This window comes from Ictidomys tridecemlineatus, chromosome Y, assembly GCF_052094955.1.
Source record: "Ictidomys tridecemlineatus isolate mIctTri1 chromosome Y, mIctTri1.hap1, whole genome shotgun sequence".
In the NCBI taxonomy this organism is placed as follows: domain Eukaryota; kingdom Metazoa; phylum Chordata; class Mammalia; order Rodentia; family Sciuridae; genus Ictidomys; species Ictidomys tridecemlineatus.
Genome location: NC_135494.1, coordinates 7400942 through 7418122, shown reverse-complemented (window position 1 = coordinate 7418122; position 17181 = coordinate 7400942). Strand labels below are relative to the sequence as shown.

The 17181-nt window shown below is 34.7% G+C and overlaps 1 protein-coding gene across 1 annotated transcript; it reads right to left on the bottom strand.

Annotated features, from left to right (window-relative positions):
* Positions 1-4376: 4376 nt before the first annotated feature.
* Positions 4377-8271, bottom strand: LOC144371826 (serine protease 55-like). The gene is made up of 5 exons (XM_078035175.1): positions 8157-8271; positions 6601-6736; positions 6000-6247; positions 5220-5353; positions 4377-4677 (listed from the first exon to the last, which is right to left on the bottom strand). The coding sequence occupies exons 1-5, from the start codon at positions 8269-8271 to the stop codon at positions 4408-4410; spliced, it is 903 nt and encodes a 300-aa protein (XP_077891301.1). The 3' UTR covers positions 4377-4407.
* Between the last annotated feature and the right edge of the window lie 8910 nt (positions 8272-17181).

Genomic DNA, 17181 nt, shown 5'->3' with positions numbered 1-17181 from the left:
GAAAACACTCAAGATCACAGTGCTAATGTTGTTAGAGCTGATAAGAAGACAGGTGAGCAGCTGATCCTTTTGCACTTTTTGACCTGGAAATGCCATAGACAGCAAAGACTACAGAAAGAATTCTTCAAATTTCAGCCTCCAGGTTTCTTCATTTAAATGCCTAATCTGGATTACTTGCTCTCTTTCTTCCTTGTCCCAAGAAACAGTAGTCCAAGTTATCTGATAAAAGCAGTGAAAGTTCAATCCCAATTCACAATCATTATAAATTCCAGCAAGTGTATATGCTCAAGTGAAGAAACACTTGCAAATAGAAGGTGTTGCATGTTAGAACCTAATAACTTACCCAGGCTGATACTCACCACTGTCCACATGTCACCTTACTTCCTATTGAAAGCATAGTTCATCTCCTTATCTTTGGGATCCTGGAAGAGTGCACTGTTGATGATTCTGTGCTGAAATCTGACTAGTCTTTTCTGTCACACCTAAGAAAGACGAAAAGAAATTCTAGAAATCCAGAGTGTTGAGACCCTCAATATTTGTCTTCCAACTCCTTTCTACACCTCTATATCTTCAACTTCCCTATATCTCTCTTTCTATTCTGCTATCTGTTTCATCTCTCCAACTCAAAACCCACCAGAGGACCAGCACTCTTTAACTTTTAAGGGATCACCTTCACCAATGTTTTGTCAGAATTTGAGATATCTTTCATGGTCACTTTGCAGTCTGGCATCTCAACTTTTAGCTAAGGAGCTAATATGTATCTTGTTTACCTCTGACAAATCTTACTGGGTGTAACTTCAAAAGTTCTTTCTTCAAGATAAATCTTTCTCTAGATAGAAAGGATATGAATTGTTGATAAAGTGTGCTTATAATGACGATGATTTTTTTTTTCACACTCCCAAGATGGGTTTCATAGAATTAACACCATAATAATAGCCATATTTGATTTGTTTACACAGAAGCCAGGTATCCCTCTCCCAGGCGAAGGGACAAAAAACAAAAACAAAAACGCCATACACATAAAGCCAGTCTAAGACTCCATCGCAGCACCTGGGGTAGAGAAAACCTACAGGACCAGAATTCATTAACATCTTGAGAAAGGGGATCAGCACAAACTTCTTTTTAGATGCTATATTTGTTGATACATGCAAGTGTATTTAGAATGGATATGATATTACAGCAACAGAGTTCAACCCCAATTCATGTAGCATTAACTTTGATTGAGCTCCCTAGTGTCAGGTCTTTCAAGTGTTCTGTGTGGTAGAGGTTACCTGATCCTTGATCTGATGAAGGGATGCAAGATAGGATTTAGCATTAGAACAAGGCCCATAGCAACTAGAATACACAACCTAATCAGGGGACTTGTTGGGGGGAATTGCTGGAACAAACTGTGTACAACTCAGTCCTGGAAGCTAAGTTATGGAGCTTGTAAGACACTGTCTTTGATGATGCGTTCCCCTGTTGGGAGTTGAGGACTATTAGAGCTGTGTCTTATTGAATGCCAGTTACTTCCACATCAGCAATGCATGTTACAGAGGTGCACAAATATGCTCCTGAATAACATGTCCAGTAGTTGGCAGAAAATCTGAAGTTCTGAATTTGAAATAGTGAGGAAAGTCTGATTTGCCAAAACTACCTGGGTCTCTGGACTCTGTCCACCAGTGTCCATAATGAGGAACAGAGCAATATATAAAATATGAAGAAGGTAGGGAAAATAACAGCACAAAGTGATGTATTTTGATTACTTTTGTAAGCATCCTGAAATAGAGAATGTCCAAAGGACTTGTGCAGAAGAAGACTACATAAGGCTCCCTGGCATGGAATTAGGTACTGCAGAAGATGGATGTAAGCAGGGCTAAGGACGCTACAATTTCTCCTTTTAAAGCTCTAGATCTCCCTGAAGCCTGTGCCTATACAGAGGAGCTAGCTATGGGTAAGGAGGCAGTGCTACTATTGTGGAATGGTGTAAAACTGATGAGATATTTATCTTCTTGTTTGGTTTACATCTTACAACACCTCTCACTGGTCCCATGGCTTTTTATACTGGTTATACCAGAATGAGAACTCCAGTAGTTGCATGTGAAATCTAGGGACACATGGTTATTAGATGTGTATTAGTAGTTGCATGTGAAATCTAGGGACACATGTTTATTATTAGATGGGGATAAATGATAGTTCTCCAAATGGTCAAAAAGACTTGGCCCATGGACCAAATATAAGTATTAATACAGATCTTTCATCTGGTATGGAGTCAAACATTTTCATTTATACTACATGGTACCAGCATGAGGGAGTACTTTAATGTGTAGTGTGTGTCTATATGCAGAGAAATGCAGGGTCTTATGCTTTCCAGAAGACAGAATGAAATCATAGTGTTTGAATAACTTCTCATAAGACTTGTGAAGTCACAGAACCTGGAAATGTTGATCATCTTCATGGTTTTCTATAGTGGTAGAGAAAGCACCAAAGGATCCCTGGATTTAAACTTATATGAAAGATGACTTCAATATGAATTGACACTGTTGAAGGATATAAACAGTTATAAATGCTATTATACTTTCTTATGGATTTTCTTGGAGAGGAGGAAGGACCATGTGAATTAACCTAGCTCTTTGATGCTTTTTCATCTGAAGCCATGGATTCCCTGTGTAAGAACGATGTAAGGGTGAACTTAGATGAGTACTGTGCTGTAATTACTGGGCTTATACAAAAACCCAGACATGGGGATACTGGTAGGTTAGTATGCTCTGGTTACTTCTGAAAAGGTTATAAAGAACATCCCCAGTTGACGAAGCCAGAGGTTTTTGACCAGGAAGAAGCATATTCTTTCATGGTCTTATATACTGCCTACAATCCCAAGGTATGTATATGATTGCATCATCTTATGCAAAGTGCAGAGAAGACTGAATTTTGCAGAGCTGGGAATATAGTAAAAATGGATGTGTCAAATTACCCTCATCTTCTCCAATGAAATTCAGAGTGTGTAAACACTTCTATTCCCCAGATTTCCAGAAGGCATAGAATTTGAGTAGATAACTTGTAGTATTAAGAAAAAAAAATTTAAGAAGTAGACCTTTGCTACTTCTTTTGAGATGTCTACCAGAAGAGAAAAATCACTGCCACCACATTTCATTTAATGCATGCCAGTCAGGCAAAGAGGTCAAGAGAAGATTTATGGCCCATTATTAGGGGAATGTGCAAATTCTTCTTATCAGGTTTAGTACTATTGCTTACTGTGGGGATACTCCATGAAGTATATTGCTCTTAGAGATTATTCCTGGAATGAAAAAAATTCACCTTGTCTTTCTATTAATTTAAAATGTTTTTTTAAATGAGCCTTCTTATTTCAACATTACTCAGCACAAACTGGCACATAATGCTTTTCATATTTACTTCTGTAGTTTTCACGAAATTATGTGTATATCATCAGAGATATCTGTTTCTTGGTAAATGCCTTCCCCTTTAAAGATGGAAATAATAATTATTATGGCCACTATTTTACCCTGTGAGATTTGGCAGGGAATCCTAAGGTCGTTTCAGGTGGTGGTCAGTGTTTGAAGAAAACCTGGGCTCAATGACTGTTGCAAAGTACTTGGTTCCTCATATGATGATTCCAGAAATGGAGGATGAATTTGGCCTTCCAAGAGTTTACCTGACAGTGAATAAAAAAAATAAAGATAAAAATCTATAAATGACTTCTGGAAAGAATCATATCCCCACAGTCTATGATGTGCCCCTAAAAATCATGGCTGTTTGTGCCATTACAGTTGCATTCAAAGTTCAAAGGAGGAGAATTTATGTGATTGGCAATACAGGTGAACTTTGTATATCAGGTACCACCAAGGTTACTATATGCCTCTGTGGGGCCAGGTTTGACTTCATTTCTTCCTAATTCCAGACTTTAATATTTTAGTCCAGCATCTAAAAGGATTACAATCTTTTGAGTTTTGGGAATAGCTGATGGCAGAGTATAATTCTCCACAGGAGTTACTACATGTAGGGTTTTTTCTCATGGTATAGCCTACCACACATAGGGTTTTTTTTGTTGTTGTTAGAATTAAAGACCCTTCCTTTTCCTTGTCCTGTGTTCCTTCTTAAATTACAGAGTGTATGGAAAAGAAAAAGGTCTATAGAAGAAACTATACACACACTACATACCTTTGAGTAACTTTTCTATTAAATATACCCTTTATGAGTTATTCAAAATGAAACAAAATAAGCAAAGAACACTTCTTGTTATAGCGAGTAAGCATAAATCAGTCATTCAGGGGGAAAGACTATTTATTGAAGGTGCATATTGTAAGCATATCCTATATGGCACAAATAAATCTTTTTCATTGTTATGTGGTATTTTATATAATCATATTTACCATGAACAAAATAGGACTATTCACTCTAATCTCTGAACTACAAAAAACTCTGGAATACAATAATCATTATCAAAAAAGGTAACAATGTATTTGTCTGTTTTAGGGGACAAGAAGATTTGGGCAATTCCACTAAAGGTATAATTTCCTGATTTAAGGGATGTCCTGATTTTGCTGAAGTGGTTAAGATCCAGGACAAATGTGGGCTCACGATGGTAGCTAGAGATTTAAGACTGGTCAAGCCTATTTGTTTCCATTTACCACCAGATATTGGTCTGCACATAACAGCACTTCCTGGACTCACTGGATCCTGTGAAATAAAAGATTAAAAAATTCAAGTCATTAACCTAATATTCTATATTATTATATATTTTAAATTTCAAGTAAGGAAAATGCTCAGGAAAAATGTGATATTAGATAGGTGAATATGCATATCATCTTTATCAACAAATATAATGAATACCACAAAAATAAAAACTTTGAAGTTTAAACCATAAAGCTGACTTTTTCAATTATAGAAATAGAAAAGGTTTGACTTAGCAAGCCTTAATAAGCAAGGGTATTATAGTTAGTTGAATGAAATTTTATAAAATGCCTAATATTTTGAAAATTAACCAAGCTGGCTCCTCATTTGAATAGAAAATAATAACATGCATCGGATATATCAAATATAAGTAATATATTTTTGTAGAAGTTGATTCTGGAATTTAAAAACGCATGTTTATTACCCCTAAGCAAGAATTCACTTTCTTAATAATGGTAGGTTATTTTCCACTTTACATAGGGACATAGTTATAGTTTCAGTCATCCTGAAACAGAGAAAAAAGAAAGAAAATAACTGAGATGGCTCACCGCATTTGTTTCAGCATTTTTGGATTGAGTATAGAAGCATACAATAGAACTACCTAAGTCTGGGTAGAGGGAGACGCAATTTGAAGCTTGCATCATGTGCATCTGTAATATTTCTGGATGTTCATCTGTCTCTCCTAGGAAACAGATGGAATATAAAAAGACTTAGGTACAAAGTTTACATTAATGTAGCAGTTGTTAAGACTATAGTCAGTATTATCATTTATATTAGTATATCTAATATATTATGCTAAAAATGCTGTTTATTTTCTAATCACCAATAATTCTTATTTTCTCAATTTATTTCACTATTCTTTTAAAATTCATTTTGTGTCTTTTTTTGCCAAATTTGAATACTATTTAAGTGTCACTTTTCAGATTCAATGCCTATTTTGATTTGTAGGATTCCAAATTTGAACACAAACTTATATTTATGTCTTTAAAAATGTTTAAAAAAACAGTTTTTTTCCCATTGTTTCAAGGTTAATACAGCTAAGAAGGCATTTATTCTTTTTTTTCATAAAATTTGACTGTTCATAGTAACACCCCCATATTATCATTTCACTTTAAAATCCTATGGAGACACGTTCAAAACAATGATTTTTATGAAACAAATCTAAATTCTCAGTATTTAATTTGTATAAATACCTTAAGATTTGTGATGTGAACAATCATGCAGTAATGTAGACAATCATGGATAGATTTCATTTTTAAACTCATATATTAAAATGCAATCATCACCTGATTAGTGATATACTCCTAATAAGAAGAATGATCACTAACCTGGTGTAAGAATTCGTGGCCCTGAAAGCCAACATTCTGTACTGTTCAAATTTTTTACATGGCCCAAGGGTGCTAAGGTCTGAATGGAAGTTGGAGTTCCTTGAAGGAGCAGCAATGCTATATCATTTCTTGCTATCCCACTCACCAACCGGAACCTCTCGTGCAGTAGAATGTTAGACACTTTCAAAACTCTCAGAGGTGCCCCAGGATACCTAAGGCCCAGTATCACCACAGTATCTTCAGGATTCCTACGTATGTAGTAAAAATTAATTAAAATAGACTCACCAGGAAATCATTGACCTTAGAATCAAAATCAGCTATAATGCAAAATTAGCTGTAAGTGCAAAATGCTCTTGAATACCTCCAGAAAAATCAGAAAAATCATTAAAGAATTCAGAGTTTAGAAATGAAAAAAGTTTAGAGAGAATTTAACAGAGGTATCAAGCATTAAAACATGGTAAAAGTATTTATTGTTTAGTCTGAAACAAAGACGTCATAAGGATAAGAGACTTGGTTTAGGAAATAAATCATGTAAATGAATTCCCCCACCAAATATCTTTACCCCATAAAATCTGGAGTTATATGGTATGGGAAAACTTACATGTTCCTGACACAATGTGCAGCAGTGAGAACCCAAGAATTGCTAATAATGGAGCCACTGCAAATTTGATTACCACAGTTTATGATTATTGCTTGCCAAGGCATAGTATATCTCAGAGAAATTCGGTCTGCCAAAGCTGAGGAAACAACAATGAAAATAAAACAACTATGAAAACAGTAATGGTAAATTTGGTAGAACTGTTATGAAATCCATTTTAAACGTTTTTGATCTCTGATGTTTCTCCTAAACAGTTCTGTATGGTAAACATGACTTAGAAACATAAACTTTTTCATCTTTTATGTCTGTTTTTTTTTCCCTGAAAGAAAATTCCTTTTATCTTTGAAAGCCCATTGTTTCTTTATGGACTATATTAAATTATCTTTAATAAAAGGACTGGAAAACATTTCAGCTTCTTTCCCCCTTTGATAACCTTGATTAGTTTTTATCTTTGCTTATTAGGAGTTATTAGTACAGTTAGACAATAAAAGAGAAATCATTTCACCTTAAAGAGTTTCACTTTAATGAAAATTTTCAAGAGAAACTACTTGTATCTAAGCAGAAGGAAACTGATTTTTATAAACTTAAAATCTTAATTAGTTATCAAGTAGGTATATTAACCAGGAAATTGACATTTGAAACTTTCAAAAAAATTATGGTCAAAGAAATATATTTGAGGTTTTCTCAAATATGTTTAAATGGAAGTAATGCTGTTTAAAACAGATATAAGCAGAAAATGATAAAGCTAACCTGTCTATAAGAGTAGTAAGGAACTATAGATGAAATTGAAAAATAAGATGAATGTTAAGTATATACTTCTTTACATTCTATAAGTTACAAAAACTTTGTATGATATGAAAAAGACAATTATATGGCCTTTAAAAAGCATTGTTAAGTAAAGATATTGAGTTTAACTCCTAAATAGCTTTATTAGATGAATGTATTGTACAAGAAACCAACATAGATTTCTATAGAAGTAAGTGGAGAAGTATACTAATGTGAAATAGTATGATATTGTGATAGGTTATATATAGTTAAATGAAAAAAATAAAATACAGCATAATACAGAATTTTTAATCTGTAAAATCATCATCACTTGCTAAACACCAAAATATTTTTAATTTAAAAGTATTTCACCATATGTAGAATAAATGAAAAAAATAAGTTTGTGTTAGAGGAATAAGTTTGAGTCTCAGTTTTAGCTTTCTTCCTCTTTTTCTTCTAAGAATTTGATCAATAACTTTACTTCTCTAAATCTTCTAATTTAGAAGTTTCAAATATGAATTTCCCAGTTAATATAATTAAGCCAGGTAATTATGATAGACATTGCCATCTATATTATATAGGGATATTAATTAATTTAAACATCATGCTAAATATGAAATGCATTCATAAGCTATGAGATAACTGATAACTATTACATTTTAACTGGAAAAGCCATGTATTCTAAGGAAAATAAAAAACTTCTCTTCCCCTACATACTTCTCATATATCTCCATTATTTTCTTCATTTCCTTTTCATACCTCCATTATATTCCTATCATTTTCTTGTCGCTTACTCTGAGGCTGTGGCAGAGAGACAAAGTTTGGCTGAACAGAAGCAGTAGTGGAAGTTAAGGCTGAACCATTCCTAGTGGTGGAGATTGAAATGGCGATGGAAGCAGAAGTAGTCATGGGTCCTTGCTGGGACCAGGGTGCAAGGCTGGGTCTTGTAACTCCCTGGAGCCAGAAAATGAATGGGCTCACTTGACTGAAGACATAGGGCTTTGTGCAACGTTCATCAAAATGACTCAAGATTCCCACCTGCACCCATGTGTTCTTTTGTTGTAGATGACATACCAGGGGTGCCCCCAGGTCACCCTGTAAAAAGAGGGAACAGATTATTAATTGATCATCTAAAATATGTGGAAATATAATAATTGATATTGAAGGGTATTTGATTTTCACCCTGCCTTTCATACCCCCTCAATTTGTCACCTTACAGCCTGCCTCCCCCATAGCTTTCTTGGCCTCCACACAGAAAGTGAATTCATTTAGCTTAGGCCAAAATTGGGCACAAGTGCTGACTTTCCAGATGCTTAGGTGTCTTTTTTGCAGAATCCCTGGACTTCCTGATGGAAAAAAAGAGAAAAAAAGAAGAGTATTCTTTTCACTTTAGACTTGACTAGTGATTGAAATATGAATGAAGAGAAAGATAATGACAAATCTGCTATGACTAATGAGAATATAATAATGTCTTCCCAAGTACATCATTACATCCATCCCAGAGCTTCTGTATTACTCACCTCTCATGAGAGACCAACTGGGTAGCCAGCAATCATAAAGTTGGATATTTCGTTCTTGTTCCAGACTCTCTTCCAAGCAAATAGGAAGTGCCATGGGCTGGAAATTTAGTGGCTCCTTTAGGAAAATAAGCCCAGGTCCTAGAGGTCCTTTGGGACCTAAGTAGGGCATAGCATGATGAATTCCTATAGTTTGGGCTTGTGCTGGGTCCTGAAGATCAATAAGCCCCACTTGGACAAAGGCCAGGGCTTCAGCATTTTTTCTGGAGGGAAAATTTATCAAAATTTCTATTATTCAACATTTCAAAGTGAAATAACTTTAGACCAATAAAGATATTGGTGGTCATATAAATCAGATGAAGCCAGGTGAGCACTAAAATATTTTTTAATCTTTTCTAGTTGTTTTCAAAACATATGTTAGAAACATAAGCCATTATTATAAGCACAGTATACCATTAAACCCAGCATATGTGAACATTTTCAGAAATGAAAAGTAAGGTAATTGTTATGATGCAATCATGTTTCTTGTTGAAGATTCTTAACTTGGGATTGAGGATTGCAGTTAAGTTTCAAAGCACTTTTTTAGCATGTGCAAAGCCATTGCTTCTAAACCCAGCACTACAAAAATTAACAAATAAAGTAATAACTTATTGTTCTATTATTTAAACTGTTTGAACTTATTAATACTTAGTGATAAGGAAAATAAAAGCTAGTAAATGAAATGAACCATCTACAACTGTAATATTTTATAAAATAATTCTTTGTCTATATTAATAGCTCTTCTTTGTTATGTAGAAATTAAAATGAATAAATATTTGTATTTATTATTACTATAGAAATAAAGAATTTATTTTAAATGGCAACAGGTCTAAAGTTATAATATCTCATAGATATTCTAAAATAGATATCCCTTTATTGATAGTTTAATATATCTACTTACATTAAACATAGATATATCTCCATTTACAGTCCTGATAAGCCCATCATATGTTAAAATATTTAAATATTTTGTTAGTATATTATAGCTACACATAATATTGGATTTCATTTGACATGCATATAATATAATTTATTCTATTTTAGCCCCCTTGTTTTTCTCTCTTACTCCCTACATTCTACTTCCTCTCTTTGATGGTCTTCTTTCTCTTTGTTTCCTGTTTATAATTGAGGATTTATAGATAAACATATAGGTGGAATTCACTATGGCATATTCATATGTACACACAGCATAATTGCTTAATATTATTAGGAATATCAAGATTTTCTTCCTTTTCCCATTATTACTCACTAACTTCCACATATGAGAGAAACAGTAGACCATTGCTTTTCTGATTATTTCACTTAGCATAATTCTCTCTGGTTCTTTCCATCTAGTGACAAAACAATAGTTTCATTCTTTATGGTTAAACAAAATTTCATTATATATAAATCCCAAGTTGTTTTTCCATTTATCTGTTGATATACATCTGGTCTGGTTCCACAACTTGGCTAGTTTTAGTCATGCTGCTATAAATGTTGATATAATTGCATCACTATAATATTATCCAGAATATATTATAAAAAATTGAAACATATTACTAAAAATAAAAATGAACAATTCATAAGAAGAGATTAGAAAAATGATAACTACAAACGGCTAGAAATATAAGAAGTAGTGTTCAATATTCTAAAATCAGGAAAATAAAAATTAAAAATGATATTTATTATATCCATATCAGTTAGGATGGCAATTATCAAGTGTACTACTAATAATGTTGGTAAGGATATCAGGGTACATATTGGTACATTGTTGGTGAGGCTACAAAGTAGTACAACTGCTCTGAAAAGCAATTTGGAAATTTCTCAAAAATATATAGAAATAGATTCACCATATGATCCAGGTATCCTATTCCCTGGTATAGATCAATAATTTGAAAATCTTGCAAGTCAGACATACACAAAAGATATAAGCTACAGAATTTAGTAGGTGAGCAACACTTGTGGGTTAGGTGATATAGTATTATGTCTTAGATCATAGATGTTAAGCCTACTAAATAATAATAATAAGCAGAATGCAAGCTATAACTCATTGCTACCGCCCAATATCACAAGATAATTTTATAATGCCCATTATAGTCTAGGAAGAGATCAAAATTAACTTTCAAAAACATGCTTTCTACTGAAAAAAAAAATATATATATATATATATTTGCACATATAGAAAAAAATCATTAGTGGAACAATCATAAATTGGGGATATCTTTGTATGGAGTTGCAATTTAAATTTGGCATGTTATCTTCTGATAGATAATTATATAAAAGTAAAATATTTTGTTATTCATTTAATTTTGTATTAATTTGAATACTGTAGTTAATCTCTAGAAAATAATGAACACTTACTTGGAGATATATGAGGAAAAGGAATAAAACAGGAAATTATAGAATTCATGGTCAAAGTATAAAAACTTTTTTTTTGATATTTGGGATACACTTTTTTATTAACTAGGAAAATGTAATGCAAATCATCACTCCAGTTAAGGAGATTCTTCATTTTTTTTTTCAACAAATAAGGGAAAATACCTACTTGGTTGAAGAAAGATATCTATAAGTAATTTCAATTTTTATCATTTTATTTCATAACCTTGAAATGACTAACTCAGACTTACATGAAATGGGCACATCTTGCTGAGGTAAGGATCCATTGTTTATTTAGTATAGAACCAGCACAGAAATGAGAGAAAGAGAGCTGCACAGAAACCATCCAAGGGAATTCACCAATTTCTGCCTCCCAGCAGTTGGGGCATTGGGGGACTAGGCCATGGCGCAATCCACACTCTAAGGAAAGAATCCACATATTATATATAGTAAAGTTAGTTTTACTGTACTTTCTTTTCTAAATGTACTAATATACTATTTTTATATTTTAGGAAATGTTTAAAAATTTGACATTTCTGCTTTTGGGAAATGCTTGGAAATACATAATTAAAGCTGTAATAAACACAGAGGAAGTAATGGAGATTGTCTGCATAGTTTTCTTGATGATGGTATTTTGAAATATTTCCATTCTTCAAGTGGAAAAATAAATTATTGGTAACAACCAAGAATGTTTTTAAAGTTCTATTCTCTGAAATTAATTCAATTTATAAATCACAGGTCATAAACTAAAGACATAAGATATTAATTCCTCAATACTTGTAACTTCCTAAGTATTTAAGTATTCTCTTTGGATCCAGAAGAATATGATATGCATTTTAGGCTTATAAAAAACATAAAAATTCTTATATACTCAGAAATTCTGAATTTGGGGTCCAGAAGAATCTTTTATCTAGCATTAATAACACAAACATATGACTATAAAAAACTTGCCTGTGATTTCATGAGAAACAATAGCTGTCTTGAATAGCCAGAGAGCCTGGAGATCATCTCTCCAGATCACACCAAGGCGACATTCAGCCAAGGAAACATTGAATTCTGAATGCGAGAGAGGCAGTTGTCCAGGCTGGGTTTTAGTTGGGGATTCAAATTGAGATATAGGCACCAGGGGAGATTTTGTTAAAAATGTGGCTGGAGTAGCATGTAAAGAAGAAAAGTTTTGAGTTATTTCTTCAGTAGATTTTGAGAAAGATAGTTCCTGCCTCAGACTATCAGAAATGATTGATGGCAAAGGAAGAGAAGAGGTCATAGAAGAAGAAATTGAGCAAAATGGGGAAATGCAAGATGAAGGTGAAATGCATGTAGTAAAGAAAGAACAGGAAGGAGACAATGTACATGAAGATGGGTCAGAACAAGAAATAAAATCTGAGGAAAGAGAGCTGGTAGATGCAACTTGTACATCAAGGCTTCCGGTTATCTGGGTAATTTGTGTATTGCTTCTAATTGTCTGGGTAATTTGTGTGTTGCTTCCAGTTGTCTGGGTAATTTGTGTGTTGCTTCCAGTTGTCTGGGTAATTTGTGTGTTGCTTCCGTTTGTCTGTGAAATTTGTGTGTTGCTTCCGTTTGTCTGTGAAATTTGTGTGTTGCTTCCATTTGTCTGGGAAATTTGTGTATTGCTTCCATTTGTCTGGGAAATGTGTGTGTTGTTTCCATTTGTCTGTATAATTTGTGTGTTGTTTGTCTGGGAAATCTGTGTATTGCTTCCATTTGTCTGGGAAATCTGTGTATTGCTTCCATTTGTCTGGGTAATCTGTGTATTGCTTCCATTTCTCTGAGTAATTTGTGTATTGCTTACATTTGCCTGGGTAATCTGTGTGTTGCTTACATTGGCCTGGGTAATCTGTGTGTTGCTTATGTTTGCCTGGGTAATCTGTGTATTGCTTCCACTTGCCTGGGTATTCTGTGTATTACTTCCACTTGCCTGGGTATTCTGTGTATTGTTTCCACTTGCCTTGGTATTCTGTGTATTGTTTCTGCTTGCCTGGGTATTCTGTGTATTGTTTCCACTTGCCTTGGTATTCTGTGTATTGTTTCTGCTTGCCTGGGTAATCTGTGTATTGTTTCCGCTTGCCTGGGTAATTTGTACATTGCTGCCACCATTCTGGTAGCCAAATCTTCCAAGAATCCAACCACTTAAAAGGGTAATAAGGACAGTGTTTGTGGTATGGCTGGGTTGTAGAGAATTGTTTTTATCTTGGTTTTCTATAGTAGCTATAGTTGACAAAGATATATTTTCTCCCTTATCTAGGGAAGGAATTGTTTCTACTGGTAAAAATGGTACAATTTTAGGCCAAATGCCAAAATGACTCTTTAATAGGGTCTCTTCACCTGACTCAACATCAGAAACAGCGAATGACTCAATTACATCAGCTTTATAATATGTGCCAGGTGTTAGATTTGTTTCCGACTGGACCCAGGTACTGACTTTATCAGTGTTAGTAATAGAAAAGGATGACATATCTGGTTGGGTTTCAGATTGGATCCATGATTTGAGAGTTCTTCCAAGTGAAGACAATGGTTTGACTATTTCATATACAAGTTGGGACCTATATTTGACTATGAAAGTTTCAGATTGTGTCCAGCTCTTGACTGCTTCGGTTTTAGGCCGCATCCAGGAATGTTTTGTACCAACTTCAGGTTGAGTTAATATTTGAGATTCTAAATAGGTCAATGATCTTTCTTTATTTATTTGAATGTTAAACAAAGATCTGACTGTATCATCTTGCAGTTTGTCCCAGGGTGTGAATGCCTGGATTTCAGGGTAGGTCCCTGAATCATGTGAAGCAGCTCTTTTCTGAGTCCAAGACCTGACTATACCAACATCAGTCTGAATCCAGGAACTCATTTTGGAGGAATCAGTTTGAATCCAGGGTTTAGTTGTATTACTTTGAATCCAAGGTTTTGTTGTATCAACTTTAATCAAGGTTGTCTCAGTCCAAGTTTGGACTGCTTTACTTTCAGCCTGGTTCTGGGTTCTGAATGAATCTTTCTGATACTGAAACAAATATGAAATTACTCTATTAGGTTGGATCCAAGGAAGGATTTCTGGAGTATCAGATGGGGTCCATGGGCTGAAAGTAGCAACTTCATTCTGAGTCCAAAGTTTAGTTATACCAACTTCACCTGAATGTAATATTTGAGATTCTATTTGGGATAAAGGTCTAATTGCATCATATTGAGTCAAGGACCAAAGTGTTAGTTTATCTGCTTCTGGCCAGATCCTAACTGCCTGAGATTCAGGCTGGGTCTGAAATTGTATTTTATCAGTTTCAGAATAGGTCTGGAGTCCAACTGTATTTGCTTCAGTGTGGGTCCATGGTTGGTCTGCATAACCATCAAGCTGAGACCAGGGTCTGACTATATCTATTTTAGGCTCATTCCAGGGGTGAGCTAGTTGCATTTTTGGCTGAACCCATGAAGTAACTATCTGAGACTCAATTTGGGTCCGACGTTTTATTATATCATTTTGAGTCTGGAACAAAGTTATGACATTATTAATGTCAAGCATGGCCAAATGTTTTGCTGTTTGCATTGTACTCTCAGATAACAGTGTGACAATATCAGGCACAGTCTGAGTCCAGAGCCTGACTACTGGAGATTCATCTTGGGTTAATGTTCTGTTTGCATTCATTTTAGGTTGTGCCCAGGGACTGACTGTGCTAGTTTTCTTTTGGATCTGTGATATAACTATAATATTTTGTGGTTGTACCCAGGACTCTATATTATTAGATCTCAATGAGGTAAAGTTGCCGAGTGTTTCAATATCTGACTGTTTCCATGGTTTTATGCTTCCTCTTTGAATTTTGAAACCATCTTTCCTAACAAAAGTTTCGGGTTGCACTATCCAGTATGCGAGAGTTCCAAACTCAGGCCCTAAGTACCATGTTTTGACTTTTTCAATTTCAGGATGTGTCCCCAGAAGTGATTCATTATTCAGGTGTTGAGTACCATCAGTTTGACATTGCATCAAATTCCTAAATGCATTAATTTCAGTTGATCTCTGAGGTTTTGCGGCTCCCTGTGTTAGCATTCTTGAAAATATCCCAGTGTCATTTTCAATCTGTGTATAAGATTTACCAGATAAAGACTCTCTTTTTTTCCAAGTTGTAATTTTGGAAACTGTAGCCTCTGACCAAGCCTTGACTGCTAGAGTCTCAATTTGGGTCCATGTGGTAACTTTTTCAGATAAAGATTGTACCCGGGAATTTAATATTCTAGATTCATCCTGGCTCAGTGGTGTGAGTGTTTCAAATACAGGTTGTATATGAGTATTTACTGCTTCTGATTCAGAATGAGTTCCTAATGTGGTGGATGAAGTCTGTGCCCATGTGTTTACTATTGAATATATTCCCTTTGCCGAAAATATGACAGTAGAAACCATAGGATGTATCCATGGACCCACTGTTGGAAATTTAGCCTCACACCAGGTTATAACTTCTGAATCTATTGCTTCAATCCAGGGTTTTGTTGGAGAATGTTCAGTCTGGATCCATGGAACAACTTTTGAAACTGTGGCACCTTCCCAGGAATCTACTTGTAGATAGTCAGTCTGGGTCCATGGTATGCTTTTTGACTTTGTGGCCCCTGTCCAGGGACTTATTGATGGAGATTCAGCCTGTGTCCAAGGTATAACTTTAGGTACTTTAGCCCTCTTTTGGGGATATATTCTAGAAAATTCAGTTTGAAAGCATGCTATTACTTTATTACCCTTTTGTAAAAAAAAATTAAATTTTGTAGATTCAGACCGTGTACACAATATGACTGTTTTAGTTGTCAAGTGATTTTCTGTATAGACCCATGGTGTGATTCTACTACTCCTGGACTTTGACCAGGGAGTTGGGGCTAGAGTTTCAAATTCTGTATGGACACTTGCTGTTGGATATTCCAATGCTATCACAGGATCTATTGCTGTATTTTCTTCCTGGATCCACGTATTTACTAATGGAGATTTGGCCTGTGTCCTTAGTGTGATATTATTAAAGGTGGATGGTACCCAGTGATTTCTAGCTGGAGGTTCTGTCTGTATCCATGTTGTAGTTTTATTAGGGACAAACTGTGTCCAAGGATTTAATGCTGAAGATTGACTCTGTGTCCACAATTTCCCTATTTTAGCTATAGTGTCTATCCAAAGAATTACTGTTTTAGATACAGTTTGTTGCCACAATGTGGTTGTATCAGCCTTTGATAGAGTCTTTTCTTCTGAAAATTCATCTGGGTTCCATGATATCACTGTTTCAGAATCAGATTCTGTCAAAGCATATTTTTTCAGAGATTTAACATAAGTCTGTGGAGTCACTTTGTGAGCATCAAGCTGTGTCCAGTGATTTTCTACTGAGCTAACAGCCTGTGTGAAAAGAGTGACTGTATTTGACATAGGCAGTATAAAGGCATTCATTGCTGTGGACTTATTTTGTGTCCATTGTGAACCTAATTCTGTTGTTAACTTTTCCCTGCCCTTTAGTGTTATAACTTCTGTGATGTTCCACAGCATATCTGTACCAGTCACAAATACTGTTAAGACATTCAATGCTGGTCTTAGGGCTTGAGCTAATGAAGTGATTGTGTCATTTTCAGTCTGTGTCCAAGGAATTAATGTTGGCGACTGAGCTTGGATCCACATTCTGACTGTATCTGATTCAAATTGTGTCCTCGGGTTTAATGAAAACACATGACTTAATCGTAACACTCTATTTTCTAGATCTTGTATCTTAGAATTTATGACTTCAGTATTAGTCTGGGTCAAATGAGAGACAATGTCAGTTTCAAGTTTTGTCCAGGGAATTGATGATTCAGTTTTGGCTTTACTTAATGTATCAGATACAGGAGGTGTTGGGAGCTTTACTCTTGGGAATTGAGAATTACTCCATTTTTTGAATGTATCAATCTCGTA